This window comes from Typopeltis vanoorti, chromosome 5 (genome assembly GCF_054136105.1).
Source record: "Typopeltis vanoorti isolate ZY-2024b chromosome 5, IOZ_Tvanoo_1.0, whole genome shotgun sequence".
In the NCBI taxonomy this organism is placed as follows: Eukaryota; Metazoa; Arthropoda; class Arachnida; order Uropygi; family Thelyphonidae; genus Typopeltis; species Typopeltis vanoorti.
In genome coordinates, this window is record NC_143553.1 from 43,010,124 (window position 1) to 43,029,328 (window position 19,205).

The 19,205-nt window shown below is 37.1% G+C and overlaps 1 protein-coding gene across 4 annotated transcripts in view; it reads right to left on the bottom strand.

Moving 5' to 3' along the window:
* Positions 1–19,205, bottom strand: part of LOC150106342 (Fanconi anemia group I protein-like) — a 506,449-nt gene that overhangs the window by 309,860 nt on the left and 177,384 nt on the right. For all 4 annotated transcript variants that reach the window (XM_090392383.1, XM_090392381.1, XM_090392380.1 and 1 more), the window contains one exon: positions 13,648–13,848. In XM_090392383.1, the coding sequence (XP_090248509.1) occupies positions 13,648–13,848 (201 nt within the window). The remainder of the gene's footprint in view (positions 1–13,647; positions 13,849–19,205) is intronic.

Here is a 19,205-nt window from a genome sequence, read left to right on the forward strand (position 1 = left end):
AGAAAATATGAGACTACTACATTATAAAACTGGCAGTCTGAGTTTGGGGAAATATGGAAATGGTGCACATGTGACTCTATACCTGTGTACCGTTAAGTGATGTTGATGGTACTTCTTCATTCTTTGTTATGGAAACTTATTCAGCATTTTTAACTCCATTCATATATGCTCCACAAGGACAAGGCACTCTCATAATAATTAAAAGATGCTATTATGTTTTTGATAAATTTCAGCATCTTTGGTCCACAAACACTCACTAATATACTATTCTTGTTTGATGCATATTATTATTATTATTATTATTATTATTATTTATATGGGTATTCCATGGAGTCAAAAGACTCATTGCAGGAGACCCACTTTGTTCATTAACACAATACCTATCATACATTTTAAACATATTCACACTGATGGGACACTCACAACCACCTCTGGAAATCCATTCCACTCATTCACTCTTCATTCTCTTTACCTGGAGAGTAAAGAGAATGCACTCCTTTACTAACCATACGCTTAGACAACTTCTAAGTGACTTCTTGTTTTCCTGTTATTTCCATTGTACTGAAAAATTTCTCTTCTGGCAATTGTATCTTATAAGTCTCTATCATATCCACTCTCCTCCATCTTTCAGCTAAACTCTGCTATCCATGCACTCTCAATCTACCTTCAAAGGGAACATTCCATAGACCTGTCACCACCTTAGCTAATTTTCTCTCAAAATCTGATTTAGCCTTCCTTACCATACTAGTTATCCTTCTTGCTTGTGCTTTATATTGCTCATGGGCATGCTGATTACCTTATTGTCTATATTCCTTCCACAATGTGTCTTATTTTTACAGCTCCTATATTATATTGTTAGTCATCCACTTAATACCTTCTGGGTTTATCCTCTGGACCATGGGTATGCACGCTGATACTGTCTTGCTCAAACAATCCTTGCCTGCTTCACATGCACCAATGACATTCATTCCATGTAGCTTCTTATGCCATGGCACTGCTCCAAGTTGCCTCCTAAGTTGGTGATAATCATCAACTTTGTAGTTCCAATAAACCCTTTCTTGGCTGAATATTCAACATGTTGAGCAAACTCCCAGGACAAGACTGCATGGTCACTTTCCCCAGATTGGAGGCAGAGTTGATACTGAAGTTTGTGATAATCATCAACTTTGTAGTTTCAATAAGCCCTTTCTTGGCTGAAAATTCCACATGTTGAGCAAACTCCAAGGACAAAACTACATGGTCACTTTCCCCAGATTGGAGGAAGAGTTGATACTTCAGTTATAGATAGACCTGATGCTATTACTAGATCTATCACTCTTAACCCCCACCCCTTCCATCATGTGGTGTTTCAGGTACTTATACCTTAGTAACTGTATAAATTTCATTAAACTTACCTTTACATAATGTTGTAATTACAATGTGCCCTTTTCTCCTTCAAATCTATATCACCATAGTTGACACTTCCCATGATAACTGCTCAGCTTGCACTCGTGCTAATCTGCTGATACTTGTTGTCCATATCTTCTTCTGGAGCACAAGGTCTAAAGAAGCAATGACCAACATTTTTCATCCTTTTGGCGTCTATCTCACACCAGAAAGCCTCAAAGGAACAATATCCATCAGAAATACAATCTCCTTTAACTGCCATTTTTGTTGATTGAAGCTCTTCAGCTTTCATTAATAATACCCCCACCCCTCCTGTTCTATTTCCTCTATCTTCTCTGAAAATACAATATCCATTACATTCTATCCCTCTAACTGCATCATTCTCCAACAACCAGGTCTCACTAATGCCAATAATTTTTTGCCAAGTTGAGCTAACCAATGCCCAAAACAACTCTCCTTTATTTCTGATACTTCACATATTTGTGTGCATGCATTTCAACATCCCCTTGGGCCCACAGCTACCTTTACATAACGTCATTACTTGCCCATTCAAATTCAAAACCTGGGAAACAGCATATGAACAGCAAAGCAGCCATGTGCACATAGATAATTCAAAAAATCAACTTATTACAGACTATGACAATGAGATCTGATATAAGCTTATAGATGCAATCATATTAAGCAGAGAAAATACAAAAAAAAAAAATAATAATAATAAAAATAAATAAATAAAATAAATGAACATTGCTGATACTTTCTAAGCTATCATGTATGTCACTTTACCCTATTATTATCCTCCCTTACACTGTTTTGATATTGCCTTTGGAAGCCATCCATTTACTTTTTCAACTTGTTTTTTTTCCTTCCCATTTATCTTTTCTATTTATCAGATTACAGAATTTCAAATTATGAGTTTATCATCCCACTCTTTCTTCCTCCCTTGTTCTTACGTTTTCACATCACTTGTTGAATGATGCAGGTGTGCATCATGTAGTCTGATCGAAATAGTTCTGAAAGACTTAAATAGCCACAGTCGTAGGGAAATATTAAAATATACAACAGTATTCCCACAATTATCCAATTTTGAATAATTGTGGGAATACATTGAATAAACAAATTGACAGCTTAAATAGTCAATGAATATATTTGTCATCCCCAAAACTAAACATTCAGATAACCATAATCTCAATTAATTAACTGCCAAACCAATCAGTTTCTTATCTCGAACAAGCAACTAAGATATCGCTGTAGCTAACTAACAGCCCCAATAAACAATATATTGCAAAACTAATGAATGGCATTGCATTTGGTGCAGGGACGTTTAGTTTCACATATAATAATTCAATATCACTAATGGCATGATATGTTTAAATATGAGTTTAAATAAGGGCACAGCATATTTCAGCAGGACAGGGAAGTTAAACATGGTGGTAATGGATTGTTACTCATGATAAGAGATGAATTGGCCTCTCTCAGAGTGGAGAATCACAGTGGAGATAGCACTAATGGCTTTGGGAGTACATGGTGTGAGACAGATGTTTATAAGACAAGATAGTTAGTGGGATGTTGCTAGAGACCAGGGAATACAGATGGTGATAATCAGGACATGTTTATGAAAATTAATTTGGCAAGTGTAAAGTGAATGAGCTTTATGGGGTACATCAATTACAATGATATAAACTGGGCAGAGGAGACAGCATGCAGCAATAAAGGAACTAGATTTTTGGATTTCCTGAGGAATAATTATCTTATTCAGCATGTGATGAAGGGAATGATCAAGAGATTTGAATTTGGTCAGAGCATCAGAGAATCTGACTGTGACTCAGATGTCACACTTGATCTGTATTGGTGAGAGTGACCATGAGAGTGAATTGGCATGTGTAGATATCAAAACAGAAAGAATTTATGTGGAATTATAAGACAGGCAACTATCAGAAAAAGTCAGAAAAATGATAGTGGATGGATTACCTTGCTAAGTGGAGACAGGAATCAGGTGACCAAAGCAGATGAAATAGTTGAACTGTTTCATCTGCTGGCTCCTTATCATCTCCTTCCCGCTGTTCAACCAAGCAAAAGAACCCCCCAGTGTCAACCCTGTAACCACGTCTCAACAGTTTAAAAGTCTCAATCATATCACCCCTCCTTCTTATATCCATCAAACTCTGCATTCCACACTCCCTCATAACTAACATTGTACAGTCCCGACACCATCTTTGTTATCCGCCTTTGTACCCTTTCCACAGTTAATTTATCCCCTTCAAATCCAGGGGAGCAGATCTGAGAACAATAGTTTAAGTGTGGTCTGATCAGAGTCTTATACAACGGAATGATAACCTGCAGGTCAGTGTCCTTCTCATTATAGCAGCAATCCTCTGTGTTACCTTCATTACTTTTGCAATATGTCCCCTAAATTTCAGATTTCTATCAATCATCAAACCCAGATCTCGTCTCTCCTACTTCCTCCAGTTTAACTCCTCCCATAGGGTACACAGCATCCCATCGATTTGTCCCAAACCTCAAGCCCTTACATTTTGGTGCATCAAACTGACGCCCCCCATTCATTTTTCCATCTATCTAGCTTATTCAAATCTTCTTGCAGGGCTAAAACATCTACACTATTACTAATAACCCTTCCCAGCTTCACATCATCCGCAAACAACCGAATATCCCCTTGCAATCCATGGAGAATGTCATTGATATAAAGGTTAAACAATATAGGTCCCAGTAATGAGCCCTGTGGACCCCCACTTGTAACCTTCTGCCTCTTTGATATTGCTCCACCATACAAAACTCTCTGATACCTATCGGGCAGCCAATCCTGAATTCAGCTGACCAATCTGACATCCAGACCCATGTGCTGCAACTTGAATATCAGCTTATCATGTGGCACCCTGTCAAATGCCTTTGCTAAGTCTAGGAAAATGGCAGTATATGCTTTTTACTTCATCTAATGCTCTTGTAACTTTATCATAAAAGGCTAGCATATTGCTAAAACAAAAGCGCCCCTTCACAAATCCATGTTGACTCTCACTGATAACATTACCCTCATCTGCCCAATGCTGTATATGGTCCCTCACTACTTTCCCCAAGATCTTACTAACTACTGATGACACACAAACTGGCCTATAATTAGACACTTCCGGTCTGCTACTGCCCTTGTGCAATGGTGCTATCTTACCTTCCTTCCATTCCAAGGTCACCTCTCCCGCAGCCAGACTTTCATTGAAAAGCCAGGTCAAGGGGCCCTGTCAGTTCCTTAGCACATTCTCTCAAAACTCGTGGTGAAATACCATCCAGTCCCACAGCTTTACTAATATCCAGAGTACTCAGTATCTGAAACACACTTTCCTCCTGCACGTCTAAACCTCAAACCTGCCCAATCCTTCTAGCATTAAAACTGACTCCTCCAGGATGAAATACTCCAATAAAGTGTTCATTGAACAATTCCACTATGTCTTCTGCATCAGTCACTCTATTCCCATTTTATTCCCACAATGCCATTCTTCCACAGTCATTTCTCCTCCTACTGGTCACATAGCTAAAATATTCCCTAGGATTTGCCATGGATCTAAGGGCCAATCTTTTCTCGTATTCCAGTTTCGCCTTCCTTACCATACTAGTCACTCTTCTGGCTTGTGCCTTATATTCTTCATGCATCTTCTCTTCACCTGTCTCCTTATATCTCTTCCATAGCCTCTTTTTCGCATGTAGCTCCTGTTTAATATTTTTCGTCATCCACTTTACTCCAAATTGTGTCCTCTTCTTCACTCGTGGAATACAGCTTACCATTGCTGCTAACAAATATTCCTTCACAATTTCCCAAGCGCTAATGATATCCCTGGCCTTCCAATTCCTCCCTCCATGAAACTTCCCCAAGTTGACATCTAAGACTATTATAATCACCTGCTTTATAATTCCACATACGTTCCTGTCTCTTTGATACTCCTGCATGTCTATTCATTTTCCATGTCAAAACCATATGGTCACTCTCTCCAACTGGTGGGAGAGATGTCATCTCAGTTATTATCAGCTCTTCAGATGCTATAACCAAATGCAAAACTCTTGAACCTCTTGTTCCCTCTGTTGCATGTTGCCTAAGACATTTGTCCCTCAAGAATTCTAGAAATTCCATTCCCTTCTTGCTACATGCATCTTCCTTTCATCAATCTATACTGCTGTAGTTAAAATCTCCCATAACAATCGTTCTTCTTGCACTTGCCACGCTCAACTGTCTCAACATCTCCTGGTTTCCACCCTCTGTGTTCGTTGGTCTGTAGCAACACCCCACTAAATATCCTATGTTGCCACAGCCTTCCAAAGCCTCCACTCTTAGAGGACATAGGTCATCACTTATCATAAGCAGTACTCCACCACCACGCTTTCCCTTCCTATCCTGCCGAAAAATGCTGTACCCAGCAACTTCTATTCCTGTTATCATATCCTCTTCTGTCAACCACGTCTCTGTGATCCCAATAATCTTTGGCTAGGCTGATGCTATCAGTGCCACCAATTCCTCTCTCCCTTATTCTGAATACTCCTGCATTGGTATAAAGCATAAAAATGCCATTGTTTCTATACCCAGCATTCTCCCCTCTAGACTCCACTGGGCTCAGCATTACCTGATGTCATTCCCCCCCCCCTCTCCCAAGTACCCATTCCCACAAGAGGCCATCCTTGCTTCCATCCACACTGGGACACACTGACTCGTTCAGAACAGCAATCTTTCCAGATGCCTACATCCTTCCTCATTCAAATGCAAGCGGTCTCTCGCATGCAACTCCTCTCTGCTCTAAAACGCACTCCAAGCATCCACATATTCGAAATCTCTCTTCTGACACATTCTCGCTATTATGCCATTCAATATCACTGCTCTTCTACTCAGCTCAACATTATACCTAGTCAACACGCACGCACACACACACACTATCTTTCCTCTCTGTGTCTTCTTTCGTACAGCCTCAAGCAAGAATCTCATATCTCTCGCTGCCCTATTTACACCACCACTCAAATCATTTGTTCCCACCATCACAATCATCTCATCCACCCTTTCACCTCTCTTAATTGCCATAGGCACACTTTCTATCGTTCCTCCTGGCAAACACTACTCATGACTCAGCTTGAACACCACGGATCATTGAGTCCCCATACATTACACCTCTTACCACCGTATCTATCAATTGCTCACATGCATTCCTCACTCTCTCACTTGTAATAGTTTCTCTCTGTGCTCCCTTACTTACCTGCCTTCCTGACATCACTCTATCCTTAGTCCCTGTGCTCTGCAGTAGGTTCCGGGATAGTGGAAGGAGGGTAAGATAGCATCATTGTATAACAGTGGCAGTAGAATGAAGGTATATCAAACCACAGGCCTGTTTATGTTTCTTCTGTAGTTGTTAAAATACTAGACAACATGGTAAGAGCTCATATGCAAAATTGGGTAGATGAGGACAATAATATTTATGCAGGTCAGCATGGATTTCTTGTAGGCACTCTTGTTTTTGTATCTGGAACACACTCTCCTCCTGCACATCTAAACCTCAAACCTGCCCAATCCCTCTAGCATTAAAATTGACTCCTCCAGGATGAAATACTCTAATAAAGTGTTAATTGAACAATTCCACTATGTCCTCTGCATCAGTCACTCTATTCCCATTTTATTCCCACAATGTCATTCTTCCACATCATTTCTCCTCCTACTGGCTACATAGCTAAATTATTCCCTAGGATTTGCCATGGATCTAAGGGCCAATCTTTTCTCATATTTCAGTTTCGCCTTCCTTACCATATTAGTCACTCTTCTGGCTTGTGCCTGAAAAGGGCAGTGGATGAAGGTAAGGCACACACACTATCATTTCTTTGGAATGTTCCAAGGCATTTGACAGGGTGCTATATGAGAAGTTTATTTTTAAGTTGAATCATATGGGTTTCGATATCAGGTTGGACTGGATTGGTGATTGGATCTCTGAAAGATATTAGAGAGTTGTATATAGGGGAGCAGTAAAATTACAACTGGAGTTCCACAGCGTTATCTTAGTACCATTACTATCTTTATGTCGATAATTCTGTCACAGGACAATGTTCAGTTGTTTGCAGATGGTGTGAAGCTTGGAAGGGTTATTGATAATAGTGCTGATGTTTTGGATCTTCAAGGGAATTTGAATAAGTTGGAAAAGTGGGCATATGAATGGTCAGTTCAATGGAAATAAATGTAAGGTTTTAAAATTTGAGATCCATCGGAGGAGAACACTGACCACAAGAGATAAAAGAATGCTGGTCCCATTGTATAAAGTTTTGATAAGACCACATCTGGATTTCTCTGCTCAGATTTTGTCACTGGAATTTGAAGGGGATGAAGTAACATTGGAGAGGGTTCAGGGACAAATAAAAATGATATCAGGATTATACAATGTTGATTATGAAAATAGACTGAGTGCACACAGCCTGCTGAGTTTAGTTGATAGAAGCAAAGGATGGGGGAATATGTTCAAGACATTTAAGCAGTTGAAGGATTATTATCGTATTAACACTCAGATTTTTCGTATGGTAGAATGAAGGAAAGGAGCAAGGATGAGGGCCATCCCTGGAAGTTGCAAAAGAAAATGACAAGTAAAAGTGCACGAAGTTTCTTTCATGGAAAGTGGCAGAGGCATGGAATGCATTACCTGAGAGGAGTGTGAAAGTGAAGACTGTGGATGAGTTTAAGGAGTGGTATAAGAGACACTGTGTTATCTAGTGTTGACCTCCCACAATGAGTATTGCGACTCCATGGAGTCAGGAAAATAATAATAATCAGATATCTCATAGTGCAGACAAGCAAATATCATTTAAGAGTAGTACACTTAGACAAAAATGATTGTTTTCTGGAGTCAAACTACAACAATTATATGAAAAGGAATAATTTCACCCGAGTTTCTGGATTTTAAATGTATTTAATTTGTTATTTCAAAAAAAATAGACAGAACATGTAGACTGTTTAATGGCATAACATTTCTTCACATATAATGAGTATTTGCATAAACAGGAAAAAGTCACAAATTTTTTTTTGTTGCTATTTCATCTCAGTTCGAGGTTACATTGTCAGTGTATTTAGCACTCGTGTAAAATTGGTGATTTTTAGGCTTTATTGTGTTTCGTTTTATTTTCTTAAAAAATTAGTGTTTTTATAGCATGTTAGAGTAGATTTTCATGTTTATAGGGTATTCTGTCTTTATAACATTTTATTGTGATGTAGTATTAAATAAAGCTGTAAAATGCACCAAAAAATGCATTGGAATGCTAACAAGAACAGCGAAGTAGTAAGCTAGAAGGTTTTTTCCACTAAAGACGATATTGAAAATAATTTAACCTCTGAAATTGCTAGGTTAAAGCAGACTATTAGACAGACAATAGGAAATTACAGAAAGTCAAGCAGCATTTAGAGGAAAAAGGGAGAATAAAAAAGTTTAGCAGCAAAATGAAAAATAATAAAGCACAGAATCAGGTAAGTTAGTGCATAATAATAAAAATCAGGTAAGTAAATTTGACTGGAAAAAAGAAGGATGTTATTTGGTATGGTAACTATCATAAAACATGCCGTTGATGAGCTGGTTATAATATCAAGTTTTTGTGGAGCAAAAATTACAAATATAGCACAAGCAACTGAAATACAGAAAAGAAAAGCAAAAGAGTTAATAATACTGGAAGGTACCAATGACTTAATTAGCAATAAATTCAGTATAAGAGAGGATACAAAAAGGTTGTTGGAAGCAGAAAGAGTGAGAAAGTAAAAATCGTTAATATATTTCTGATACATGATGGAAATGAATTACATAGAAGGGCTATGATGACAAACTATTTATTGCTTAGGCTGTGTGTAAAAGGAATGGATGTTAGATTGTGGATGTGAGGAGTGAGTTTAAGGGAAGAATGCATTTGTATAAGAGATAAGCCTTCACTTGAATACATTTGGTATCAGGAGTCTTGAAAAATTATTAATTGATATGAGACCTAACACAGAGAGTCAGGGAAAACTGAATGACGATAGGAAGAATCATGAGAATATGTGTGTAAGAGTGACAATGAAAAAGGGAAGTGAATGTTAAGTACCTGTGTTAATGATGGGAATGGTTATTATTATAGAAATGATTATGAAGAGAGAATGACTGTGTTCATCCGGTTTAGACCTATCAAGCAGGTGTAAAGACATCTGCACAGGTAAGGAACTATAAGAACAGAGATCTGCAAGTTGTTGAACCATGTCATGCAGACAACAGAGAAGAATATACAAAAAAAAGCATACAGGCAACTTATGTCTGTACACAAATGCTAGGAGTATCAGAACCAATGGAGTTTGTTGCCTTGGTTAATATATTGGGACCTCATATTGTAGGCATTAGTGAAACATAGCTATGAAATGTAGACATACCAACTGGTATTGAGAGTGAAGAGTATAGTATTTTTAGAAAGGATAGAACAGGAGAGAAGGGGGGATGTGCTGCTACTGATATCAGATGACCTGAATCCAGTTAGAGATCAGACCTATAACTGCAATACTAGTAACAGTTTTTCATGTGAAGAGAGTTTGAAGCCACCTCAAACCAGGTGGCTATCAAATACACAGTGGTGTTGTTACAGACATAGATTGGTTGTCAGTGACAAAGAAATGCATCACCAAATAAAGAGTTTGAAGCCACCTCAAACCAGGTGGCTATCAAATATACAGTGGTGTTGTTACAGACATAGATTGGTTGTCAGTGACAAAGAAATGCATCACCAAATAAAGATGATGAGCAAAAAGAATAATCATAATGGGGACTTTAATTATTCAGCTGAAAAGTGTTCAGTTAAACTGACTAGGCTATATAATGCGAGTCTCAGAACAGGGAAGTTTCCATGGGAGCAGAAAGATGCAAATATATGGTAATCCCATTGTACAAGGGTGGTGCAAAGACTGATATATCCAACTATCAACCAATCGGTATCTCAGGAGTGGTGGTGAAGATTTTGGAAAATTGGTCATGGCTCGCATTCAGAAATGGGTTGACAGTGAATCTCTACTTTGCAATGAATGGCATGGGTTTACTAAGGGAAGGTCATGTTTTAGCAGCTTGCTCCCATTCAATAATAATGTTACCACTGAGTTAAACAAACGGGGGATGATACACAATGACACTTTTGGATATTGCTAAGACTTTTGACAGAATACAGCATGGAAGACTGTTGCATAAATTGGAGAATATGGGATTGGATTATAAACTATCGGCATGGATAAGAGGATGGCTGACTGCCAGATATCAAAAAGCAGTATATGAGGGGGAGATAAATCTGCAAGATTCAAGGTAACCAGTGGTGTGCCTCAAAGAACAGTCCTTGGTCCATTGTTATTCAATCTGTACACTGAGAAGAATTTGACATGCGACATATAGCTATTTGCTGATGATGCAAAGATAAGTAGAGTAATCAGGAGTGCTGCTGATATGCAGTACTTGCAGAATTAATTGAAAAGATTAGAATTGTGAGCATGTGAAAATGGCAGTCAGTTCAATATCAGTAAATGTAAAATCATGTACATTGGTGTGATCAGATATCCAATATCATGTTATATTAGTAGGATTATGCTGGAAGAAACTGATTAGGCTAGGATTTGCTATATGATCATTGAAGTACAATGATCATATAGCAAAAATTGTAAATACAACTCAGAGAATAATTGCAATGCTGAAACAAACCTTGACATATAAAGATCAGGTTGTCCCTTTGTTTCTTTAAAATGCCTTGACAAGACCTCACTTGGACTAATGTGTGCAGCTCTGGTCTCCTGGTTTCTGTCGTGATTGATACAGTGGGGCGAGTACAAAAGTATCAGAAATGGTATCAGGATTGTGGAATATTGATTATGAAGACAGATTGAGAATTTGTAGACTGCAGACACTAGGAAACAGGAGAAAGATGAGTGATATGATTGAGTCTTACAAACTTCTGAAAGGGTTATACAGAATTTCAGTAGATTTTTCATTTTATGGAAAGTGGGGAAATGAAGTGAGGGCATCCTTGAAAATTGAGAATGAATGCTCTCAAGAAGGGAGTCTTCTTCTATTGCATCAGTCTTATGACTGGTAGCTCAGCAGCATTTCCTTCCATTCTTCACTCTCTTCTGTCTGCTTTCTTCGTAGTATGTTTTTAGTCCAGTGTTTTGTTTCATTTGATTCAAGTGTCTTTTCCTTGGTCTTTCTCTTTTTCCTTCGATTTTGCCTTCTATTATTCTTCTTGTCAGACTTTCATGTAATAAGATATGTCCAATCCATCTGTCTCTTCTTGTAATTAATGTCTTTATCAGTGATCTGGGTTCATTTACTTCCTTGAGCACTTTTTCGTTAGAATTTTTGTCTGTCCATTTTAACTTTTGCATTCATCTCCAACATCACATTTCAAATGCCTCCAGTCTTCTATCTCCTGTTTCCACTGTCCGTGTTTTGCTGCCATAAAGTGCTATACTCCATATATAAGTTTGTAGAAGTTTTTTCCTTAGTACTTTCAATACCTTTTCCATTTTATTGAATTGGTTTTTTTCCTATGCCTATTCTTATCTTTATGTCTTCTTTTGATCTTTCTTCCTCATTTATTGTACTCCCTAGGTATTGGTAATTCTTTACTTGTTTTATCCCATTCCCATTGAATTTAATGTTCTTTATGATCTTTGGTTTCTTGCTTGCCAGTATAATTTTGTTTTTTTTCAACATTCATTTTCATGTGGTATTTATTAAACATTTCATTTGTTGTTCCACATCTTACTCTACATCTAATATGTTTGGTTTTGTCTTTATTATTTGTTCTTATGCATCCCATTTGTCTTATATATATCTGATTACTCTTCTATCATAATATTCCATATAATCTTACAATTAACTTTGTCAAATGCTTTTTCTAAATCCATGAAGCATATATATGTTTTTTGGTTTAGCTCCATTCTTTTTTCGATTATAGTTCTCAGGCTTAGTATTGCTTCTCTTGTTCCTTTTCCTTTCCTGAATCCATATTGGTCTTCTTGTAGTTATGAATTTATTATTTTATATATTTGGTTTTGTATTATTTTTAATAAGATTTTGCTAATATGTGTAATTAGGTCTATTGTTCTGTGTCAGTTACATTGGAGAGCATTTGCTTTCTTGGGGATTGGTATTATCAGGGATTTTGTGAAGTCTTCTGGGAGATTGCCATTTTCATATATTTTAGCTATTATTTCAAATATATCATTTTTTGTTTCCTCATCCAGATTTTGAAGGGCTTCACTTGAGATGTTATCGATTCCTGGGCTTTTCTTCTGGCTTACATCTTTCATTTTCTTCCTGTTCTTCTCCTTGATACAAGTGTTCAAGATAGTTTTTCCATTCTTGTAATATTTCTTCAGAATAAATAATTAGTTTACCATTCTCATCTACTAAGGCATTATTATGTGTGGTTTTTTTTTTCAGTTTGTTGCTGATTTTTGTTATTTGATTATAAGCTGTTTCTAGATTTCCTTTATTAAACAGTTCTTCCGTCTTCTTGCATTCTTCATGGAGGTATTCTTCTTTTGCTTGTTTACATTTTCTTGTTATCAGATTTTTTAATTTCTTGTATTTTTCTTCGTGTTCTACTTTTTCTGTATTCTTGTATAGCCTCCTTTTCTCCATTAAATCTAATATTTCTTCAGTTATCCATGGTTTTCTTATATTTTGCTTTTCTCTTCCTAGTATTTTGTTACTAGCTTTTAGAATATTGTCTTTTATTTGATTCCACTTATCATTATTGTTTGAATTTTCATTGTCGGAAATTTTTTTACTTGGTTATACTATAAATTAAAGATACCAAGAAATGATTTACTTGGTTTAATCAAAAATATTTTGGTGAGTTAATAGCTTTCAGTACAAAAAAGAATATGTTAATTCAAGTACAAACTTTAATTTTTCTTTTTTCTTAGACTAGTGTAAAATGTAGCTAAAAAGAAGAGTACAATATAGTGTATAATTCTTGTGAATTATGATATACTGTTCAGTCCAGCATCAAATATAATGATAGATGCTGAGGATAAATCAAATGATCTCATTAGACAAATTTAAACCATTATGTTAAATACAAAGCTTTGATGGTTATGCTACAATAAAATGTGGACAGACACAAATTTACTTTCTTATCAAATATGAATACTGCTTAATACAGTGAAAACATCTACCATTTGATCAATTAATAAAGTGATAATATTTTGAAAATACTAGTGAAATTTTATAAAAAAATGTCCTGTACCAAAATAAACCTTGTAAAGCAAATGCCAAAAATTTCAATGTAAAGAGACTGTTCCTTCTGGTATTCAGAGCTTTTCCTGACGCATTTTTGAAACTCTTTCCATCCTTCTTTGCTCCACCTCCAGTACATTTTTCCTTTATTATTTTTGAAAGCATCTGATATTTGTTGTATAATGCCAACATATCTGCATAACTTTCCACACTTAAAAGAATTAAAAAATAAATAAAATTAATCTATGTTTCTGATTTTTCAAAATTAATAAGCTTACAATTTCTATTTATTCTATTTATGAATCTATCTATAAATAAGAAGCAGTTCTCAGATATCTATGTATGCTAGAATGTATAAAACAGGCAAGCAGGTATTAAGGGTATGATATCTATGTGTGTTAGAAAACCCAATAATGGTATGGAAACTATCACTGTATACTGGATGTCAAAACAATATCGAGAGTGCACTAGAGATGATCTGATCCAAATCAGAAATCATCCAGTTAATGGCATATGTATAGTTGGAGGCAATTTTATGTTGTGAGAGAGATTTCCAAGAGAAGGTCATAAGTCAATATGATCAAAATAAACAATGCCCTAGAAAAAAAAAAAAAAAGAGTTAAAATATGAGGGGATGACCTTAATGAGTTCCAGAGTTTTAGCAGTTAAAAACACAGATATCCTACAGTTACACTCAAATGAATACTCATATCGGACACTTGAAGAATGGAAAAATGTTGGTAGCCCAATGAATTCTGGTTGCAATTGTTATGTGCCAATAGCAGTGACATCGATCATGGGCAAAAGAAGCAAGAATCAATGAATCCAATTGCAACAGTACAGGCTTGTGGTGTTGCCAGGGGTTTCTCAGAGCACATTAGGATTCCTGATATTAGCAAACTAACATCTAAATTCTGTGGTCTATTTGAATATTGCTAGGGACCAATACTTGTATTCAGAATACACGTAGATTCCTGTGTGCTCACATTTCATTCGTCTAGTAAGTGTATCCTCTCAAGGATAATATGCTGTGCATCACAAGAATATATAAATCAGAAATAGTTCCAGCAACACAAAGGTGACTACCATAGCTCAACAGGCATGAGAATATTTAACATGATTCTCTACAGTCCACTGTCAGACAATTGCAGGATGTGACTGAAACTATATGTCTAGAATCCCTGTGGAATACTTTTTGGCACCTAGTGGCATCCATGTTTTAGCAGAAAAGTTAAAGCTGTTCTGAGGCTAAAGGAAGTACCACTTGCTATTACATAGGTAATATCAAAACAATGGAAATTGTGTGAGTGCAAACTTGTGCATGTGTGTGTGTGAACACACACAATGTTCTTTCTTTCTTTCTTTCTGAACTTTAAATCATGATTAACACCGTCAAAGGAGTCAATGAAAGAACAGGTTTAAGAGTAAACCTAAAAAGATTTATTTATGCTTATGGCTACATGAAACTGGTAAGTGAAAAGTACAATCACAATTTCCAGCAACAAATGATGAAAATCTTAACACATTCGCTGCCAACTACAAGTATACTCGTAGTTGGTAAATCAGCTACACAAGCCAGCTACGAGTATCGCCGGCAATGAGATTACTGTACAGACCTTGAAGTGAAAATACTTGGCTTGTGGAGCTAGCATCAAAACTGTGTATTCTCATAGATGGTATATGCTCTGCACAAGCCAACTACAAGTATACTCGTATGACGCTTACCGCCGGCAACGAGATTACCGTACTGACCTTGAAGAAGTGAAATCGCTCGGCGTACGGGAACAGACTATGCCGAAGTAGCGTGGCAGCGAACTTGTTAACATATAAAAGTTTATTACATAAAGGCACAACTAGCTTTCTAAGTCTTCATTTTTTTTTTTTTTTTTTTTTAAATAAAGCAAAAGTAACTTGTCATAATCAAGTCAGGCAGGGACAATTATCGTCCTACTGTAACAAGTATGACAAGGCTGCATGTACTCACAACACTTCACAACATAAATATAGCTGTATCCTAGGTTTAATTAGAGAGCAGTTGTGTCTTGTGTGAGAAAACTTGATCCATTAGAGGGGCCCATTTTACATTACATAATCATCTTCTAACATGAGGAGGAGTTCTGTTGAAACCATGACGAGGACTATAAGAGTGACTACGAGAATAACGTCTTCGTGGTGAGACGAGACCGTGATCTTCTATTTCCTCCATAACCACCGCCACACCAACTACAGGTCAAGGTCCTGGCTGGAAAGCCAATTCAAGGCCTCATCTGTTACTTTGTGGATGTCCTGTAGGCCACCACTGTGAAATTGGCATCTTGGGCAGTCGTAAACAATATGTGTAATCATCTGAGCCATGGGAGAACAATCATAATAAGGATGATCTGACAGCCCCCATTTATTTAGAAGGTAGCCACATCTGCCCTGACTAGTTCTGATCCTCTTTATTGATGACCAAATCTTCCTAGGAAGATCAAAACCAGGCTGCGGGGCACAGGGATCTTACCAGGAAACCGTTTGTTGGACCAGTGTTCTTTCCATATGTTAGAAATTGATGGCAGTGCAGCTGAAGAGAGTTTGTCCATGGACCAGAGAGGATTTCTAGATTTGAGGTATAGACTAGGTGGGTTTATGAGAGTCTGATGTAGGGCCAGGAGTGGGTTGCTCACTGCTTTATTAAATTCCTTAATCGAGGCTTGTCTTCTCCATATGTGTGGTGGAACAATGTTAGATAGAACAGGCAGCCAGGAGAGAGGGATGTTTCTCACTGTCCCACTAATTGTACACATGGTAGAGCTTAGCTGGGTGTCTATAATGTTAGTGTGTGTACTTCTTTCCCAGACAGGGGCACAATATTCTGCTGCAGAGAATGCGAGGGCTAGTGCAGATGACCTTAGGACTTCTGCACCACAACCCCAGGTTGTTCCAGCAAGCCTTGAAATGATATTATTTCTGGTTTTAATTTTATTGGCGAGGTTGATGATGTGCCTTTTATAGGTTAGGCTTCTGTCCAGGCTCACCCCAGGGTATTTTGGGTGAGGCTCGTGTTCTACCATTTTTCCCCAGAAAGAAAGGTTGAGTTGTTGATTCGCCTCTGCATTGTACAGGTGGAATACCAAGGACACTGTTTTCGTTGGATTTGGCTTCAAGAACCACTGCTTAAAGTACTGTTCAAGGATGTTCAGGTCTGTATTCAAGGTTGGTAAAAGAGGTGGATTGATGTAAGATCGCTAGGTCATCGGCATACATATACTTGCTTGATCTGGTATGAGGTAGATCATACACGTAGATGTTAAAAAGTATAGGGGATAACACAGAGCCCTGAGGAAGACCGTTGTGAAGGAATCTGGGCCTGCTCTTTTTTCCGCTAATATGAACCTGGATCTTTCTGTTGGAGAGAACAGAATCAAAAAGTTGGAAAGTTTTTTTACACTTTATAATATTTCCTAGTTCTAGGAGGAGGCCCCTGATCCAGTGTCATAAGCAGATGTTAGGTCAATGAAAGTGGCTCCAGATTTAAGTTTCTTCTGGAAGTCTGCTTGAATTTGAGTTGTCAGGTCCAGAACCTGGTCACAGCAACTTCTTCCTGGCCTGAAGCCAGCTTGTTCAGTCGGCAGTGCTCTTTTGATAAGTGGTAAAATCTTTTAAGGAGAATTCTTTCAAAGAGCTTAAAGGTGGTGCAAAGCAAGGAAATAGGTTGCAGATTTTTACATCATTTGGATCTTTCCCTGGTTTGGGCATGGCAATTATTTTGGCTTCCCACCACAGCTTTGGTAGTTTACCAGTCATGATGATTTCTGAGAAAAGGGCAGCCAGCCATGTTGACCAAGATGTTTTAGGAACTCAGGGAGTATACCATCCACTCCTGCAGCTTTGCCATTCTTGGTAAGTTTTAAGGCTATTTGTACCTCTTCCTGAGATACTGGGTGTATGAGTTTAGGAAGCTTGGGTTTCATCTTCAGGATTGGTCTGGTGGAAGTTTGTACAGCAATTTTCCTGGTAGAGCTGGGATGAATCTTGAAGGTTTTCAATAAATGGTTAGCCATTCGATCAGGAGTTATCTCTGTTGTTTTGTGTGTTGTTGGCTCTGCTCCATCTAATTTTCTCAGAAGTGACCAGCTTCTCCGACTAGATGTGACGAAATCGAGTTCATTGATGGTTGAGATCCATCTTTCCTTTCTGTTTTTATCCAGGGTTGATATGAGCTGCTTAGCAATAGTTGGATCTTCAGTTTCCTCATATTTGGCTAGGAGTTCCTCACTTTCTCTACTGCAACATGGGATTATTGTTTTCTGTAGCCTCTAGGGACAGAGTGTTGGATCGTACATCCTGGCTCTGAATATGCCATATTGTTAGAACGTAGTTCTTAATTATCTGTTTTTTATTATCTTAATTAATTGTTGGTTGATTACTAATCCAAATATAGAGAAATTTATATTATCCTGCGCCACCCTATATTCAGATTAGTCTATATAATATAGTGGAATCAATCATCAACTAACTTTTGCAATCTCACTTTTCTACAGGCCGAGGTTAATATTATCAATTAAGGCTTCCGCAAGGTCCGATAAACTTTATGAGCGGTGCAAAGAAAGAGAATCAGGCAAACACCAAATTGGAATCATTAAAACAAGACATTTAATGCAGGGTTACATAACATGTACATTAAGTATAACTTTGAAAACAAGATAATGCAAATCAACTTAGTTCAAATACTCATAACAAACATAAAACATTAGGCATGAGACATCCAGCTGCCAATTTTATATTCTTCCGAATAATTAAAAATGGTTCACACAGTTCAATGTTATAGAATCTCACAGTAAATATTCTTAAAGTAGAATTCTCTAATTCTCTCTTAGTCAACAAACACTCGATTCAATTATGAGGCAGTTATCACTTCAGGGGGGGGGACACTTTAAAGCTCCATACTTCGGCTAATTTTAGTAGAACGCCACAGTTAATGTTAAGATATATCAGGCGGAGCTAACTCTATTTCTTCATGCTGAAATATAAAAAAATGGACTGCTCTTACCAGGTTACATCCTTTGCACATTGGATTCACTATAGGCACATTTAAAACTGAAGTTAACTATCTCTTTGAAGTAACACTATTCAAAAGGAATTTGTTGTTTCAAGGATACTTGCGACATAAGACTGAATGATATAATCATGTAATCACAAGAAAGATATTTATTTAACCAAATATTTCGGTCTGGAAATAGCAGACCATCGTCAGTGGTATTACAAGAACAGTTTAAAAAATACAAGCTAGAATACTAACAACAGATCGTTAAAATTAGAAAATGCCGCATGATGTTATATCACTAAGTATGAAACGGAATATTTTGAAGTAGAAACATGACTGAATTTGCTATTAAAAAAAAAAAAAAAAATGCTCCATCGTCCCAACCTGAATCGTAATGACTGTATATCTATATCAAAAATCTGGGAAAGTCTAATCAAGATTACTCATTAATTAATTATTATTATTATTTTTTTTTTTTTTTTTAAATAGCAAATTCAATCATGTTTCTACTTCAAAATATTCCGTTTCATATTTAGTGATAT